Below are 18,660 nucleotides of genomic sequence, written 5' to 3' on the forward strand. Positions count from 1 at the left end.
AAGTTAGCTACACGTATGTGTAGCTATACTTTTCTTTCTATCTCTCTCTATCTCTAGAGAGAGAGAGAGAGAGAGAGAGGAAAGGGTTCCTACTAACGTTAGCAGCTAGCTTAGCTGCTAACGTTTGCGTAAAACAAGGGTGCCACATTGTTGGGCTGATCCTAAGCATTCATTTGAAAGGCTCCATCATGGATGGGGTGTGCACCAAAAATCAGCTTCATTGGATCATCATAGGATGTCCATTTGAGGGGGTGAAAATGGACAGATATTGTTTATCCACTAATCTGCCTATTTTTTCACCCCACAAATGGACACCCTAAGAAGAACCAATGGAGCTGATTTTTTTGTGGACACCTTATCCATGAAAGGGCCTTCCAAATGAATGATTTGCCCCCGCCCAACAATGTGGCCCCACCTTGTTTTACGCTAACATATATATACACACACACCCTTGGAAAGAGGACATGAAACCATCTTTCCCTTCATGCAATGTATGCCAATCCTTCACCAGTAATCCCCACATGAACACAACCCATCTCTAAAATGATGAAACCTTCTATTGTCTCTCACAACAATCTCCCTCTCCGCCACCTTCGAAACCAACTTGGCAGCATTGTGACAGTCCACACACATCCTAAGGTTCTTGCACACCCTCACCGTGGCACCCTTGCTCGTCTTCAAAATCCCAAAGGCAATTGCAAGCTTCTCACTATGTCCACGCAATATCTCTCCCTTCTCCTCCTCTTCTACACCGTGTAACACTGAACCCATATCAGGAACATATCCAATTTCACTTATCTTCGCCTCTAAAGCACTCCACATTTGCCGAATCTCCTCTGTTTTAGGGACTACATTGTCCCCTACTACAAACTGATACACTCTACCCCCAACCTCAATCCAACTACGGCCTATGTCCTTTCGTAAGCCCAACTCCTTCATTCTCCCTCTCACTCTTCTCACCTCGTCCCACCTCCCCGAACCCGCAAACAAATTCGACACCAACACGTAATTTTCGGCTTTGTCCGGCTCCAACTCTAACAACTTGGATGCAACTTCCTCTCCAAGAACCACCTCACCGTGAATTCTACACGCACCAAGCAATGCACCCCAAATCCCAGCATCGGGCTCCATAGGCATCTCGCCCACCAGCCTTACTGCATCAGCCAATCGCCCGGCACGACCAAGCATATCCACCACACATGCATGGTGCTCTAATTTTGGCTCCACACCGTACTCTCTCCGCATCTCTTCAAAGTACTTCAGGCCTTCTTTGACTAATCCCGCATGGCTACACGCCATTAAAACTCCAATGAAGGTAAACCCATCAGGTTTCAATCCTTCCCAACACATCCTCTTGAAAAGTTCTATAGCCTCTTCTCCGCGTCCATGAATTCCATAACCAGCAATCATCACAGTCCATGACACCACATCTTTCTCCCTTAACCTGTCGAAGAACCGGCGTGATTGCTCAATGCAACCACACTTTGCATACATGTCTATGGTCGAACTACCCACATATGCATCTTCAGTGAAGTCCTCTTTTAACGCAAAACAATGTGCCTCTTTTCCAAGTCGCAAAGCAGATAACTGTGCACTCGCTATCAAAGCGCTCATTGTTGCAATCTCGTAAGGTTTAGTCCCATTCAGTTGCATCTGGCGAAAGAGAGCGAGGGCTTCCTCTGGATGTCCATTTTGAGAGTATCCATTGATCATGGCATTCCATGATACCAGATTTCTATCCTCCATCCTGTTGAAAAATACCCTAGCAGCCGCCACTTTCCCACAGCGGATATAAAGAGAAAGCAGTGAAATTCCAATGAAGGAATCTGTTTCCAACCCATTTCTTAGCACAAAACCATGAATTGCTTCACCATCCCGCACAGATTTCAGGCAGGAACATGCTAAAAGTATGCTACCAATGCTAAACCAGTCAGGCTCTAAGCCTATTGATGTCATTTGAAAGAACAAATCAATCGCCTCGCTTGGATCTCCATTCTGTGCATGGCCACCAATGAGTGCATTCCAAGAGCTCACAGTTTTCATCTCCATGTAATAAAAAACTTTGTTCGCAGAGTCCAGTGACCCACATTTTGCATAGGCTGCAACAAGAGCATTAGCCACTAAATCATCAAACTGAAAGCCATGTCTAATAGCATAGCCATGCAGTTCCTTCAAGCTCTTCAATTCAGACTGCTCTAAACAAGCTGGCAACATATTCAATATGGTTATTGAGTTCGCCTTTAGTCCTTCCACCGGCATTCGGCGTAGAAGATTAAAGGTTCCGTAAACGTCCCCTTTCTTTGAATAACAAGCGATCATGGCATTCCAAGATACCACATTCTTTTGAGGGTTTTTCTCAAACATGTGCTGGGCCTCAGATGCGCACCCACATTTCGCATACATGTCAATCAAAGCATTGTTCACTTTCAGCTCACGACTCAGCCCCAACTTCAAAGCCATCCCATGAACAACTCTCCCCATTTCCAATTCCCCTTCTCCAGTGCATACTGGTAATATTGTCACTAACGTCGCCACATCCGGTTTGAGTCCTTCAACCGCCAGCAGCTCCCTAAATGTATTAAAGCTCTCTTCTGGACATCTGTTCTCAGAAAACCCACAAATCAAAGTGTTCCAAGAAACCAAGTTTCTCTCAGACATTTTCTCAAACACTTTGCTTGCGCCTTCTACGAAGCCACACTTCCCATACATGGCAATCAACGCATTGCCGACAAAAACATCCAAAGCCAAGCCCAATCTCACCGCGATGCTGTGAATTGCCTGTCCCAATTCCACAGAAGAAAGCCCTGCACAAGCCTTGATAACACATGGCAAAGTGAAATTATCTGGCTTGAGTTCCGTCGTCAATAGCAACTGGCAGAACACAGATACCGCATCATCCCAAAGTTCATTCCGTGTGTACCCGCTGATAAGCGCATTCCATTGGTAAAGATTCCTCTGTTCCAATCGATCAAAAACGAGACGAGAATCCAAAGGCGAGTTGCACATTGAGTACATGGTCACTAGGCGGGTATTTAGAACAACATTGCCACAGAATTCTCTTGAGGATGATATCATCTCATGGAGCCGCCGTCCGATTTCGAGCTCCTTTTTCTGCCCACAGGCTTGTAGAACTGCGCTGATGGCCTCCACGTGCTGTGCTGAATTGAAATTATCAGAATCTTTCCTCAGAAGCAGTAAGGCCTCACCCAATTTTCCATCATCACACAGCCTGTTTATATCTTGAAACAGAGAGAATTCGAGCTTCGGTTTCTGGGTTGCTGTTGCTTGGTGTGTGGCTTTTCGGGTTGACAGAGAGAACCCTGTTCTTGCAAAAACTGAACGAGAACTCCCGTCTTTCCCTCCATTGCAGGGTGGATAGAAAGGGTGATGATGGCATGATAATACAGAAACCAAAGCCATCATGTTATGAAAAAGAGTATCTGGATAAGTATATATATTTGTTTTACTCCAGGGAACGTAAAAAGACTCAGAAAGGGTAAAATATTACCTTCAAACTAAGAATATATATGAACAGCAATACTCCGCACATGTTGCTATAACATGTGTTTATATATTTGTTTTGCTTCAAGGAACGTAAAAAGACCCATAAAGTGTAAAATATTACCCATTAACTTGTAAAATATTACACACATGTTTTAGAAGCATAAAGGGCTTTTGGCAGATTTTGAGTGAGTATGACAAGAACAAAATGGCACTCAACAACTGATGATGAAAAAATCAATATCCTGAATGAGGTCAGTAAGTTCCTTTTTTCTCCTTTTTTTTTACAGCTGTAATTAAATGATGATTAAATTGAATCATATACAAAACTTTTGGTGCAAAACAGAGAAGGAATGCAATATGTTGCAGCACCGTTAGAACAATGGCTGCCTATGTGAGATGAATCTGATGTTAATGCCCGGCTAACTCCCGCGATAAAAGCTTCATTTCCTCTTTTTTTGTGTGTTCTTGTTCTTCTTTCATAATGTACAATGGGATAAATTTGTCCCGGGCCGAAAGAATTGGAGCAATGCGCTCCACCAAAATCCATGGAGCTCAAAATCGGAGGGCGGTCCCGCCAAATGAAAATGAAAGAATTACTCCAATGTGAAAAATCTGGTTGATGGTGAAGTGAACACCAAGAAATGGGATGAAAAAAATAAACCCACAACAATCTCCTTCGAAACAAATCACGGAGCAGATGAGGATCTGACATCTTCTGACTTGTTTAAGCGGCACATGCAGTCAGGACAGGGGAACATGTATATTGAATCATTTGGTCTTTTGAGTTCAATCCCTTTGGCATCACTATGGGTTCGCATGCTTAACAGCTGACGCTTGAAGTTTTTCCATCTGCAACACAGAAACAACATAATCAAGATATTTCAGAGTCTAAATCCTTGTCACAAATTACCAGCATTACCAATCATGGATAGGGAGTTTAAATCAAAAGGATTTGCCATAAATGAAAAACTTCCACAGTGTACCCAAAGCAAAACAATAGAGGTTTGCTACGTTTATATGCAGATTCTACTCAAGTATTAGTTCCTCAAATGTATCTTTTTCGTTTTTGAAACGGGGAAAAAGTCAATAATAAAAAGACAAAACAGTAATATAAATAAGGGGACTGAGATGGGCCCACAAAAGAAAACAAAAAAAAAAAAGCAAGAAAAATCAAAATGGAAGAATACAAAAAAAAATCTGCTACCCAAGGGGAGTACAGTCTGAGTATCCAAAGCTCACCTAAAGACCCTCGAAAAGAACATAAGATAGGGATAAACTTGAAAGTCAACATGAAAAGAGTTCGATGGAGGGCTTCACCATTCCAGTGGAGAGGGTGGCAACGTTGGTGGAGATCATGGGATGCAAAGCTACACAGGCTATTAAGGAAGCAAAAGACCAAGAATAAGACTAGAGAAGATAATAGACCGGTTACTTGGGGATTGGCGGCTTCCCCCTGACTAGTATTTTGTCTTCTGTTCTGTCCATTTCTTTTTGCCGTTTCTCCTGTTAATGCAACTACCTCAGCCTTTCTACTTTCTTGTGTCATCCGCTTTTTCTTAGTACTTTCTTCACTATTTCTCAAGAAAGAAAATGTGAAAAAAAATTGGAATATAGAGAAAAAATGAAGGAGAAGAGGAGCATATTAGTTACAGATTCAAAATCGTACTGTATTCCAAAAGGGGTATGCACTCCAAGGATATCTGTTTTCTAACCAATATTTTTTATAGTTCCAAAAGAAACTGTAAATCCAGGAAAGGCATATATCTGACACTTGATGTATATACTTCCCTAAGTATTACATTCAGTTAACACTGCCACAGAGATGAATTTGAATTCATCTCTGTATAGTGATCAGATGAGATATGAATTTGAAATCCACAGAAACAGGATATACTGTCCTTAAAATACAGAAACGGGATATACTCAATGGCTCTGCAGATATATTATAAAAACTTGGATTTCTCAGTATCGTATGATTACCTACCCCATCTTTGGATTATCAAATAGTATCGCTAATTTTCTCTTGTCAGGCCTAATAGTCTTGGAATGTCCTCCATTCAAGTATCTCCTGTGGCCCATCAAAAAATGAGGGAAGTTCCCACCTTGTGTTGTCACAAACACTTCACTGAGAAGACAAACAGTGTAGTCTATAGCAGCCATCCTGGAAGAATAGTTCTAGAAACAGTAACTCAAGTCAAAGCTATGAATTTGCAAAGCCGAACCTTCAATTTAATAGCATTGGAACAAACAAGCATACCTTGAAAGAAGCAAGTTCCTCAGCTGATGCCAGAGTCTCTTTAGTTTGTAAAAGCGGAAACATTTCAAGGAGGGGAACCATAGTTTTCTCTGAATTGTAAATCTTTCCAGATGCCAAATAAATAGATGTATTATTACCAAATCCCATGCCCCTAAGCATCAATCCAACCTGAAGCCCAAAAAGTAAGGCAGGAATCAGAGCAGGGTCCACAAAGCTCATTGCAGGATCATAAAATTTAATAAAGAAAAGGTCAGCATGCTAATTTATATAAAACAGTAATACAAATTCAATAAAGAAAAGGTCAATATGCTAATTTATGTAGAAAAGTAATTCCCAGCCCCTTTAAACAACTAGCTTTAGGGTACTCCAGTGTCAGGTCAAGGACAGAAACAAAAAATAAATAAATAAATGAGGTGACTGCCATGGGTCAGAATTATGAGACAAAAAGTTAGCTTTGACCACCCTAGTTCACCAAATTTCTATCTTTACTAGTGAAAATGTGGACATATATCGTGTAGTCCCCATTGCAACAGTAGATGGCGTTGAAATGTGAAGGGGAAATTTCTATAGATATGGAGTCGAAGATTTTCATCAATTAGAGGATAAATTTTAACTACTTTATCTAATGTTGGGTTCATTAGTTATTCAACAATTTTAGGTGCCTCAGAAACAGCTGTAACATGCTGAAAATTTTGAAGTTGGATGAACTTCACAAAAAGGTATGAATATCTGCCCTTTAGTCATTTAAGCAGGAAGAGATATCTAACACTAAAAAAGCCACAGTTGGTCCTTGTTGAAATTCCATAGAAGTCATTTTCCCTGAATTTTCGGTCCCTTCTTACTTTGAATGTGTTATATTGACAATTTGAAATCTCTCCTCAGCTTTAAATTCCTTCCAGCAAGAAGCATAAACTATAGGCCAAAACCTTGCTAAGGGGAAAGACTTTCCCAATTCCACCGGTCAAATTGGTTTTGTAATTATTGGAATAACTGTACTGCAATCACTTATTAAAGTGACAATAAAATTACAAGGATGCCTCACATATTATTAACATTAAGTGAAGGTACTTAAGTAAAGAGCTATGCTATAAAGTCATGGCATGTTACAAGGGGTAACATGAGTTGCCAAACCATACACAATGGCCAATATGTGGGCTAATCTGATTCATTGATCTTGTAAACCATGACTAATCTGGCACATTTACAATCTCTAGCAATAGCCATGTGAACTATAGTTGTTAACTTCCCATTTCATATTCACATTTACTATCGTAAATGAGGACAAGTAAAGGTAGATGGCTGGACCTCAAGTGTCAAGTCGAACACACTAGGCACATCTTCTTCTTTTTTGAGAATCAGTCACACTTCATTAATTTCCAACAATAAGTACCAGATTTCAAATTGGCGCGGGAGACAAGGTGTCGCACGACTCAATTACAAACTTTCTTGAACACACTAGACACATCTTATGCAATAACAAATGGATATTACTATCCTAAAATAAATGTGTTGTAATATGATGCATTTTTATTTTTTTCAAGCAAAGACATGAGTAGACAAAAGGACAAGTGAAGGACATTTGCTCAATAATCCAAATATTTATATGCTTTTTTTTTAAGACAAACATTTATATGTTAGGCCTTGCTATGAATGACTATCCACCAAACCCACCCCCATTGTACAGTTTTAAGACTCTAATTTGTGGCCATTAAATGGAGTGTCGGAATTCTAAAAAACAATGGTCTACATTCATAAAAAAAGCCCCACAAATTGGAAGCTTATAATCATCTGATAGGAGTGGATTTTGGTGCATGGCATATTCATAGCAAGGCATAACAAAAAAATGGTTTGGACAAATGAACATGTGGGCCCCATTAATTTCTGCCCGCTCATATTTTTCCTTAAAAACATGAGCAACTAACATATAACAACTGAGATAAAGAGATGAAAATTACGTGAGTGGCTACTTGTGGCACTTAACAAGTTTATATTCAGACGACTAAAGCCACACAGTTATGGTTACAAGAAAAAATATACGATCTGGAGTGCAAGAACAAACAACCTATGGATAATGAGGAATGTGCATGACTCTTAACCATAGCTCCAATTTTCTGCCTATGAAAACACACTTATTTTATGATTAGCCAGAGAAGAAAAAGTCCAACACCAAAAATATCTATTTCATACATATTTATCAACATTACGAGACCATCTTGAACCTCTATTATCTAGCTTGTTTTTCAGAAGATGGTCTATTGCCATAAATACATATAAGTAGTGCCCATTTTACAGTTTGAATGGTTGAAATGGAACAACTCAACATATAAGATAAGCAACAGTCATAAGAAAATGATCTGTGGTACAAGTAAATATAATCAAAAACCAAAATGATCTGTGGTACAAGTATAAATCAGAAATTCAATGTGTACAAACAATACTCAAATTGTGGAGGGAGAGGAGCATTTACCTCCAAAGGAGTGAGAGGACACTTTCCATTCATCCTGATTGCTCCAGGCCGTATAATACGACCAGGTTTAGTAAATTTTCCTCTCCACCCTCTTTCCCTTGCCACATTCATGTCATTCTTCTCTTGATCCCCGCCATCAAATACACAGCAGGAGAAAGCAACCATATCCTGCGTTTAAAGACAATCGATCAACATTGAAATCATGCATTCTCAAGAAACTTTCTCAACAAGTAATTCACATATGCAATTTTAAGTTTACAAAGTCTGTGGTGTGGAAATCTAACCTCCTCAAAGCGAAGATGCACTGCAATATATTTCCCATTATTGTTTACACTGTGTTCTTTCATCCGTGAAACTAAAGTTTCAGAAAATGTTTCTATAGGATCTGAAAACCTTAGTGCTTCATAATTTGCCAGGCATCTGAGACGTTGAACAGCTGGAGGAGCATCGAATGACAGTCGATTTGCAAAAGGCGAAATCCTTATTACCCTGATTTATCAATTCGTGAAAAGAGAAGTTCGAGTTTTGTAAAATCATTACAATTTTAGATGCAGAATAAAAACAAAAGATTATTAAGAAAAGAAAGCTTGAAAATAATAATAAATCACACATGTTTGGGATAACTTTTCTAAAATGCTGCTCTTATTTACATTCGAATAATATTAATGGTGACAGGCTGAGATTCAAAACTAAAATAAGCAGCTTCTGATTGGCATAAATATCAAAAATACCAGAATGGAAAAGAACTTAAAAGCATGATATAAAAAAAGAAGTATAGAACCAGTTAGAAGAGGTGAACAAGTTTAGGTCAACATATCAATTTTTCCTCTTTTTTGGATGATTGATAAAATTAATGACAGAGAGGGATACATCTACAATTTACAAGAAGGCAAAGGCCTAGAATCCTCATTCCCACTAAATTCCACTAAGAAATTTGCATTCAAAATAGCCTGACAAAAAATAACAGAGACCTACTATTCTTCCAACAAAACTGAAGGCTTCGAACTATTTGAATCTTTTGACAATTTGACTCAAATGGGCTTGAAATGCCAAAATTGACTTCACCTCAATCACTTCTAATCACCCTTCTATTAGTGATCGCACCCAAGCTTCCATCAAAGTTTGAGCTTGAGAAGGCCAACTGGTTATTTTCATTTCACAATGACTATTCCTTTATTCAGTCCTATTCAGGTAACCAACTACCAAAAGTGGTTTTCAAAAACTTAACGTGGATACCTCAAGATTCTTTTCAACCATAGCCCAACACAACTCCATCCATAACTATTCTAATGTTTCTTTCCTTCCAAATGCCCCAGAATGTGCAAGAAGGATTCAGTCTTCACCAACGGGACAAACTTCGATAACATTTAGTATCCTGATCGAGGATAATCCAACTCTACTAGAGATATTTAGAAAGGAACTCCATCCCAATCCAGAAATGGCTTGAGCAATGGACGAAAAGGTGATTGACCATCTCTCATACTTTTCTAAACGGATCACTTTCAAACACACACACACACACACACACACACACATATATATATATATATTTATATATAAGGAAAGGGTTCCTGCGCTCGAGCACAGAAACAGCGGTGGGCCACATTGGGGCAGGGGATCCAAAGCATTCATTTGATGGGCCCTTTCATGGATAGGGTGTCCACCAAAAATCAGCTCCATTGGATCACCATAGGGTGTCCATTTGTGGGGTGAAAAATGGGCAGATTTGTGGACAAACAGTATCTGCCCATTTTCTCCCCCACAAATGGACACCCTAAGAGGGTCCACTGGAGCTGATTTTTGGTACACCCCCCCATCCATGATGGGGCCTGTCAAATGAATGCTTAGGATCACCCCCCAAATGTGGCCCCACCCCTGCTTCCAGCACTCGGGCGCAGGAACCCTTTTCTATATATATATATATATTCCACCAAGTCTCATTGAAGTAAAATTGATCAAATCACCCAAAGTTAATAGTGTAATCGGTAATGAACTTAAATTCCCTAATTTATATTTTACTTCAATGTCCTAGTTTATATTTTACTTCAATGTCCTAATTTATAGGCAATATTTGGGTGTTCCATTGCAGCTTTTCGGTATAAAATAGCCATCACAATTAGCATGCATAACAGAAACATGGAAAGGCCATTACTAACACAATGTGACCTAGAAAGTAGAAATATATACAGATATATAACGTACAACAGTTTCTTAATTAGTTGATTCTATATTAAGATGAGAATAATTGGTCCTGACAAACTGGTTTGAAAAAAAAATACCACTCCATATTTCAGAATCATCCCACAAGCAAAGTTGCAACCAATTGTCATTTTAGTGCATGTTTGGAGTAAATGCATAGAAGGCAAGTGAAAATAATAGGTAAAAAAGAGCCTAACCGATCTTCTTGAAGCTTTGGGAGAACAACATCCTTGTAATACTTAATAGGAGACCATGCCTTTATTTTGAAGTTAAAGACATTACTCATATTGTGCCCAAATCTTTCCATCATGAATTCAGGTAGCTTACTGACCACCCGTACTTCATTTTTCAAGGTACTAACAAAGTAATCCTCGTCATAAATGTCTTTGAATTTGCTGTAGCAGTAAAGCCAAAGTTAACAAGTTTCAGCAGCAATGTCATAAATAAAATGTTATGCACCAACTACTAACTAAATAAGCACTCCAAACCTGCTCTGACTATTCATGCAAAATAGGAAAAATTACAGAAACTTATACAGAAATAGAAAATCAAAAAATAATCCGAAAACTGAATCAAAAGATGAAACAATCCATAAAGAACATCCAACTTTGAATTCTTGATGTGAAGCACAAGAAGAAGAAAAAACTGAAATTGAAAGGGTTTATAGTTTAGATTTATGTTAAATGGAATATTAAGTCGTGGGGTTGGACTTCAACATTTACAAAATCCATTTTCTTAGTGTTCGACCTTTCTTCTTCTAAACTCTAACAGTAAAAGCGGCCCAGAGCACGAGGTCCCCGCCATTGCGGGGTCTAGGGATGGCTAGATGTACCCAGCCTTACCACTAAACTCTAACAGTGGTAAATAGTTAAATTTTCAATGGTGGATTGCAGTATTTCTACAGAGGCTGATCCTTCATTTTTCTTACCTATTGTGGACCTATCTTATTTCTATTTTCATAATATTGTTCTGGCACCCTCAATATGATGTGCTCTGAGGCATTCCAGTAAATCTATCCTCTTGGTGCTAATTCAAGAGGATGTATTGAACGATCAGAATCTATCTCTAATGTATTTTACATATGGACTGCTACACATTTTTGTGGACAGTTGAAATATTGTTCGTGTACTGCCCTTAGCATGGACTGTTAGGTCCTTGTTAGCCGAACCCTTATGTGGATTGATGTGAACTTGATTGGATTGCTGGACGCCCATCTGACTCTTGTGCTACTTTACTGTGGCCTGCGGTACGCTTCCTTAGGCTTTTGTGCCTTGTATGGACTGTGGTTCACTCATGTGATTATTGTGTTCCTCTTGTGGGAACTTCTTCGTTGGGAGCTATTTCATCTCATTCCACAACATAATAGGTACTTTCAGAAAGGCATACTGACACAAGAAACATCTTGAAGACATTATAGTGGCATTAACACTTGGGAGAATGCGTGAAAGAAATTGGAAAAACTTGGCAGAAAAAAATTATCTACACCACTACTTGCATACAGCAACCCATAGAACAATTTTCAAAGTCAAACTAAGGGAACAAATTTCAAATGTGGAGAAATAAGGTATGGTTTAAAAACTCGACCAAAACCAAGCCATATCACAGCATTGGAATGGTCTATTCACGTGTGTTTTAGTGATGCAATTATCAAGTATTTCTTTTCTTTCAACTTTAACTTGAGTGTAACGATTCCGAGAAAACAGAAACCTCTCACAATTTCTGCTTTAGTGTTCAAAGTCAAAGCACACATAAATGTGCTTAAAATACCAAAAACGCTGTTGGGAGTGATTGGGCAGCTTGGATAGCAAATCAACACCCCTATATGGGATTTTGCATTATATACATGTTTTGAATTCGGTGGTCCTATATTTACCAGTTTAGTTGAAGGTGTTCGAGGGGCAAGTTCCTTAACGAATTTAGTCTCTTTGCCAAAATGCTATGCAAAATAGGACAAGGTTTCTGCCAAAAATATAGTTAAAGATAAATAAATATTCAAAAAGGCTATAAAAACATAGTAGCAATTTAAAAGAGTTGACCAATACTCAACTCAACTCTACTAAGACTTTGTCCCAAACTAGTTGGGGTCGGCTAATGAATCCTTCGGAAAAATTTCACGAAAAGGTGAAAGCATCTACCCGGTTCAAAAGAGTTGATCAATATAAATATAAAAGTCGCCCCAGCTTCAAATGACTTTAGCCAAAAAACGAAGATTAACATTATGATAATCAGATTTCTCAGCAAAAAAATACATGGAATCAATGATAATCAGATTTCTCAGCAATAACTCAGCCTCAGAGTTTCTCTTAAAGCTGAAAAGTACAGAATAGTTACATATTGAACCTAGTAACCAATTTTCCTAAAGCATACTAGGTAACAAAGAAGAGTAAGAAGAAGTATACAAGACCTAGGATCCCTCCAAATGCTGTGGTAATGGAAATTGGGGATTACAAGGGTTGCATTCAGGTAGCCTGCCACAGCCACTGCGTTGCCTATCTACAAAACAAATAAATTTATCACATAGAAAATATAAGCCAAAAAAGATGTTTCAATGAGTACTCACTCAATAGATGAGCAGTATACAAAGCACGAAAAAGTATATGAATTCATGAATACTGCATAATGCAGAAACAAGGAATAAAAAACAACCGATGTTCGTTGCTGATTCAAGCCACCATTTGCCTCAACATATATGTAACCATTTGAATCGGGCAAACCTATAATTTTAGACATAACGAACACACATAAACATTTTAGTAATCAAATAATTACTTGAAAAACAATTACTGCAAATTCATTATCGAGATAAATAACATGAGAAAACTAGAGTGAGAATATGCACTTAAAAGGTGTATAAAATCAACTTATGTAGACACGCGCGCGCGCGCGCGCACACAAGCACATAGATGTACAATGGACATGTATGAGCGTATAATTTTGAAAGAAAAAGGCATTAAAGCTTAAACAGTAATGACCCCGACACACAACATGATTAATCAATGTGTGATGGAACAGCAAAGTCAAAAGCCCGTTAAATCAAGATTCATTTGATATGCAAGAAAAACATGCAGGTTGGTTAGATACAGGGGACAGAGGGGCTTGTAGTACCTACTACGAAGAAATCACATTTTTTGAAAGAAAATCTTGGGTACAACAATTTAATCATATCTACTAAGAAAAATATCAATTACATTTTCACTTGCGCTCTTGTGTCATGTATATCAATGACATGACATATCTCTGCTTATCTAGATATGTTATGGTGTCATATTATTTTTAACTAATGTGTTTTTCAGCAGTATCATATAACTGTAAGGAGGTGCCTCCATGTCAGGTTTTTGAGGTCACCATGTCCATCACCTCATCAACATGCCTGACACCGAAAAACATGTGCATTGCTAAGTTAGATAGGCGTATGAGAAAGGTCGGCCACTGAAACATACATCCAACATATATATGCTTTATGAGACAGGTGTTGTATTGGTTTAATTGGAGAAAACCGTAATAATTCTTATGGGTTTCTCTATGTAGGAGAAAGAAAAAAAAAATCAGACAACTAGATACAAGAGGTATACAATGATTTATAGGGTTTTTTTATGTTCAAGAAAACCTAAATATAAGTATATGGAAAAAGATGAGATCTGTAAAATCCCTCTATCTCTTGAAATTCTATGAGATGGAATGCAGGAAATAGTAATCTGGTTCATGAGATGTAGCAACAATGGTGGCAAACTGTTCATCTACATTAACCAGCTGGTATTCAAGACCGCATCAGTTATTTGAATTTAAAAAGGACAAAATTGGTTGTAGCATTCACCACAATCTAATCGTGTCGCTCGTGGTGGAGGGAGAGAGTTTGAGGTGACCATTCGGGATGAAGCATTTCAATTGGATGCTAAAACTATTATGAAGGGTGATGTCATAGAGAAGGAAACATCTTGGTCAATTGGACTTGAAAACTTATTTGGAACTTGTAAGCAGTTAAGGACAATGGTCCATATGCATAAAGCATAGCATATGCATTCTCCAAGGATTTTATCTATTTCTTTTTTCATTTTTTCCCGATCTCTTCATAGCCTAAAACACTGCCAGTTTTATTGTCTTGGGCCTGGATGGGAGGTATGATAGTATGTTTGTTCTGTTTCTTTCTTAGAATAGAATCCTACATCACATGTTCATGAAAAAATAAAGTATCAAGTATAAATACGTGTCAACAGACACAAGCATACATAAAGTATAATTTTGTCAAAGAACAATACATATGCCATGTAAGAACCTTCAAAGTTCAAATTCAACCAAACCTGGTCATCAACATGTCTTCCACAAATCATGGCAAGTAAAAAAAAAATCTACATCAGAATTTATGTATTAATTTATGAGGGATGCTAGACTCAAGGGAGCCCTTGCAAATTAAAACCGAAAGGGCGCCCTCATTGGTCCAAGACCCAAGTCAATCGCCACACCTGGGATTACCAGCTTATCATCTTTCTATTTTTCCCTTAATATGTGCATTCATTATGGGATGCTAATTTCACTTTTAACAATACCATTAAAATCTAAAAGCTCACTTATTGTTTTTACCTGCCATTCATTTCGTCTACTCTCTCACACACACACTAAAATGTAACTCCATTGAAGTAAATGATTTGCTGGGGGGGCACAGAAATTGTGGTCCATAGGATCCTTCCTTTGAGGATGCAGTGGATCTAAATTCATCACAACCATCCATTTGATAGGCCCTACTTTGGATCTCCTATGGCCCAAACAACACCAACTATGCATTCATCCTAACATCAACAATGTAAAAAACAAGCACCCATATGTAATGGCCCCCATATAGTGACAAAAAATAAACATTATTTGATGTTAGGACGGATCGATGGCATGATTTTTGTGCCACGGGAGATCCAAAGTAACGTAAATCAAATGAACGGTTCAGATCAGAGACGGAGCCGGGGGGCAATTGCCCCCCTAAAAATTCTCCAAAAAAAAAAAAAACAACTACAGCCTTCTTAAATACCGTAATTACTCTTTGGCCCCTTCAATTTCCAAATTTTTGTGAAGAGGGGAAATGTCTTTATTGTAATTGTCTCCCCCATTTCCGTCTCAAAGAAAAACATGGCTTTTCAATATGGGTACGATGCTATTTTTAAGGGATTTTTTTCAGGAATGATTTTCCATCTTCATCTCTCCCGAGAACCTCAATCTCTGACTCCCATATGGCCATACTCCCTTTTGCGGGTTTCTCAACGGGCCATTTTTTTTCTTCTCCTAAAGTTATGTTCTCAATCTCTCTCTCCCCCTCTCTCAATCTGTTTCTGTCCCTCTTATTTTGGATCTATTTTTTATTTTGAAAACCTATTGGGGGTAGTAGGCCTTTTGGATTTTGATGAACCGATTGTGAGTGCCAGAGACTCAAATCGGTTCTCAAAATCCATTGGGACTCACAATCGTTTCTCAAAACTAATTTCTTTCAGCCCTTTTTATTTTGGATTTATTTTTTATTTTGAAAACCTATTAGGAGGGAGCTTCAATTCATGATGATATGCCTCTAAATTAACCATAATCATATTGTTTCCGTCTAAATTGTAGAAAGAAAAAAAAAATCCTGAGCAAAAAACTCCGTCATAAATGTTTTTCTTGCATTCCAAACAGATCCTAAACTGAAAAAACATGGAAATGAACAAAGAAAAATATGAGAGAAAGGCATATCCCTAGCTCCCCCTGGACCAAATTGCCTGCCCCCCTTGGAGCAAATTCCTAGCTCTGCCCCTGGTTCAAAATCTATAATGTGTGGACACGGACACGAGTGTAGCATGTCGACACGGACACGACGAACTCCCAAAATTTAGAAACGGGGACATGCCTAAAATAGAAAGTACATATAATCATGGTTTGTGGGCACGGATTTGTGTGCCGAGTTTCGACACAGATATGAGGTATCTAACATGGCAACCCCTAAAAATCTAGAAATAGTGTCACACTCATACAAATACATGCATATAAAGTTACTGACACTTCTAGCAGTACACTTAAAAGTGTCTAAAGGAGTGTCGACATGTGTGGACACAGGTGTCTTGATGACACGTGTGTCAGCCATAAGCCAAATCATAGGTTTAGATCAATAAACGTCAGGAGCCGCTATGCCGAATTGAATGGGTGCGAGTAGCAAAAATAAATGAGAGAGAATGTAGCCGAATAAATGAGAGAGAAAGAGAGCCTAGACGAAATAAATGGTGGCTAAAAATGATAAGTGTGCCTTTAGAGGTATGGTTAAAATGAAATGAGCATCCAATTAATGTAGCCGATATTGAAGGAAAAATTGAAGCGGGATAAGCTGGTAATCCCGATTGCAAAAATTGTTTTGGACCAATGGGGTCGATCTTTCAGCTGTAATTTTCAAGGGCACCCTTAAGTCCAGCATTCCTCCAGACACACACACGCATAACATATATGAGCGCAGTTTACTGACTTGAAGTCAAATCAAATTAGAAAAGCAAAGCATATAAACTTAATACACTAAAGAATGATGACAGAATGGATCCATAAACCAATATATACTAATCTAACGGCGTTTGCAAAGAAGCTTCTCACAATGACAAAATTTAGCATTCAGCATGAATTCTAAAAAAATATGACACGTTTCTATATCCATAATCCATGCAAATGACACATCAAAGTTCCTAAAAAGAAATGCAATGAAGAAATATCATTCCAAATTTATGTGTCAAAATTCAGTAAAAGAATTAATACCTCCTAAACTCTTGTTCACACAAGGTCTCCACTCACCACCTTTATAAGCATGTCTCCATACGGTTGCTAACTACATTACAAATTAACAGCTTGTGTTAATAGCAAAAGAGTAACTCAAACTGATGGCAACGCAAAGCATCAAGAGAAGTCGCAGGAACAAGAAAAAATTATAGTGGGGAAAGAGGCACAAAAAAATGTCATGAAATAAAGTGATTTCCAACCATCACAACAATCAAAGTGAGTATTCATTAAAATAATAAGCATCTACGTGCACATTGAGAGAGACTCCCTCAATGATCAATCTATTCCTTTCATCCACCTAAAGAAAATTCCTTCAGCATTTGAACCATGAATATTTGATCAAAGCTAATAAACAAGAAAAGAATAACAAAACAAAAGAAAAAAAAATTTAAAATCCATCAATCACTGTCACAAAGAAAATCCAGATCGTAAACAATTTCAGCTATTAAAAAAGAAAGACAAGACATCAAAGGTAAAGAAAGAGAGTGACTGACCCCATCGGAAGAGTTATCGGCGTCCATATCAAGGCGGAGGTTATTATAAAGTTGGGGGCTACGGTAGACGGAGCCAGGAGCGGGCCGGGGTCGGACCTCAGGGACAATGTCGAAGGAGACAGTGCCCATGTAAAAGAACATTCCGGCGATGTAAATGAGAGGTGCGAAGAGAAAAATGCCCTGGCGTCGGAGGAGTACCGAGAGGAAAATCCACGTGATCCGCTGTGCAAGAGTCCGCGCCTGCGGCCCCGCCTGAATTCGCCCTGTTTTCGCTCTCCCAGTCCGGAATCTCGGTGACCGGAGCGGAGACGCTGGTGGCGACGGTGAGGCGAGTCCGTTGCTCGATATTCGATTGTAAGCGTGCATGATTCACGATTTTCTCTCTCTCTCTCTCTCTCCTCTTCGTCTCTATTATGCCTCCATTTCTTGCTCTCTCTTTGATCTTTTTATTTTTTTCCCTGGTTTTGGGGGTTTTAGAGAGAGAGAGAGAGAATGTCTGTAGTCTGGCGGAGGAGGAGAGGAAAGAAGGGGCGAGGAGAAAGAGGAGGGATGCTTTTCTTGCTGCACGCAAACCCCTTTTGACTCGGACTCGTTGAGTGGTTTTTAGGAACGCGAGGGGTGGAAGGAAGTTTAGAGAGCCGTTGTTGGCTACGCAAGTGCCCTAACTAAACGGTACCTCCTCTCTCTCATATGATTTGTGCTCTTTTTAGAGATTGCGAAATTTGTATTTATGCTAGTACCACTCGCGTGATTCTTAATACGCTTCCTTACATGCAAACAAACCCATCTCAGTGGGGAGCCATTGATTTCGTTAAATGCAATTCAACAGGGCCTTAGACTTAGTTGTTTGGTCCGAATATATTGGGCAATCACGGTTGCGTATGCGGTCCGAAACTCTTACATTTTTTTTGCAAGTATGCTAAGGAAGGACGCCAAGTTTCGGGGTCACTCTCAAGGAAAACGAAGGG

The 18,660-nt window shown here is 38.8% G+C and overlaps 2 protein-coding genes across 3 annotated transcripts; both read right to left on the reverse strand.

The window, feature by feature from the left end:
• Positions 1-465: 465 nt before the first annotated feature.
• Positions 466-3,524, reverse strand: LOC143877755 (Pentatricopeptide repeat (PPR) superfamily protein). Its single transcript, XM_077379975.1, has one exon. The coding sequence runs from the start codon at positions 3,421-3,423 to the stop codon at positions 505-507; it is 2,919 nt and encodes a 972-aa protein (XP_077236090.1). The 5' UTR covers positions 3,424-3,524; the 3' UTR covers positions 466-504.
• Positions 3,525-3,727: 203 nt separating this feature from the next.
• On the reverse strand, positions 3,728-18,349 carry LOC143877756 (O-fucosyltransferase family protein). 2 transcript variants are annotated; one of them, XM_077379976.1, is made up of 10 exons: positions 17,693-18,349; positions 17,178-17,247; positions 13,074-13,141; positions 12,832-12,920; positions 10,625-10,822; positions 8,513-8,717; positions 8,229-8,396; positions 5,762-5,929; positions 5,489-5,679; positions 3,728-4,353 (listed from the first exon to the last, which is right to left on the reverse strand). In XM_077379976.1, the coding sequence occupies exons 1-10, from the start codon at positions 18,056-18,058 to the stop codon at positions 4,191-4,193; spliced, it is 1,686 nt and encodes a 561-aa protein (XP_077236091.1). In that variant the 5' UTR covers positions 18,059-18,349; the 3' UTR covers positions 3,728-4,190. The 2 variants fall into 2 exon arrangements, with proteins under 2 accessions (XP_077236091.1, XP_077236092.1); XM_077379977.1 differs by having other exon boundaries at positions 4,219-4,353; positions 5,485-5,679.
• Between the last annotated feature and the right edge of the window lie 311 nt (positions 18,350-18,660).

Source organism: Tasmannia lanceolata, unplaced genomic scaffold, assembly GCF_043159265.1.
Source record: "Tasmannia lanceolata isolate RefF3 unplaced genomic scaffold, GAP_Taslan_0.1 ptg000005l, whole genome shotgun sequence".
In the NCBI taxonomy this organism is placed as follows: Eukaryota; Viridiplantae; Streptophyta; class Magnoliopsida; order Canellales; family Winteraceae; genus Tasmannia; species Tasmannia lanceolata.

What these genes read in the sequence shown, in the direction of transcription:
- LOC143877756 (XM_077379976.1), bottom strand. Translation starts at nt 18,058, where the DNA reads ATGCACGCTTACAATCGAATATCGAGCAACGGACTCGCCTCACCGTCG. An exon ending in TGAATCAGCAACGAACATCG is followed by an intron (nt 12,921 to 13,073) that starts GTTGTTTTTTAT and finishes TTTGTTTTGTAG; the next exon opens with ATAGGCAACGCAGTGGCTGT. An exon ending in TTTGATAATCCAAAGATGGG is followed by an intron (nt 4,354 to 5,488) that starts GTAGGTAATCAT and finishes TCTGTGTTGCAG; the next exon opens with ATGGAAAAACTTCAAGCGTC.
- LOC143877755 (XM_077379975.1), bottom strand. Translation starts at nt 3,423, where the DNA reads ATGATGGCTTTGGTTTCTGTATTATCATGCCATCATCACCCTTTCTAT.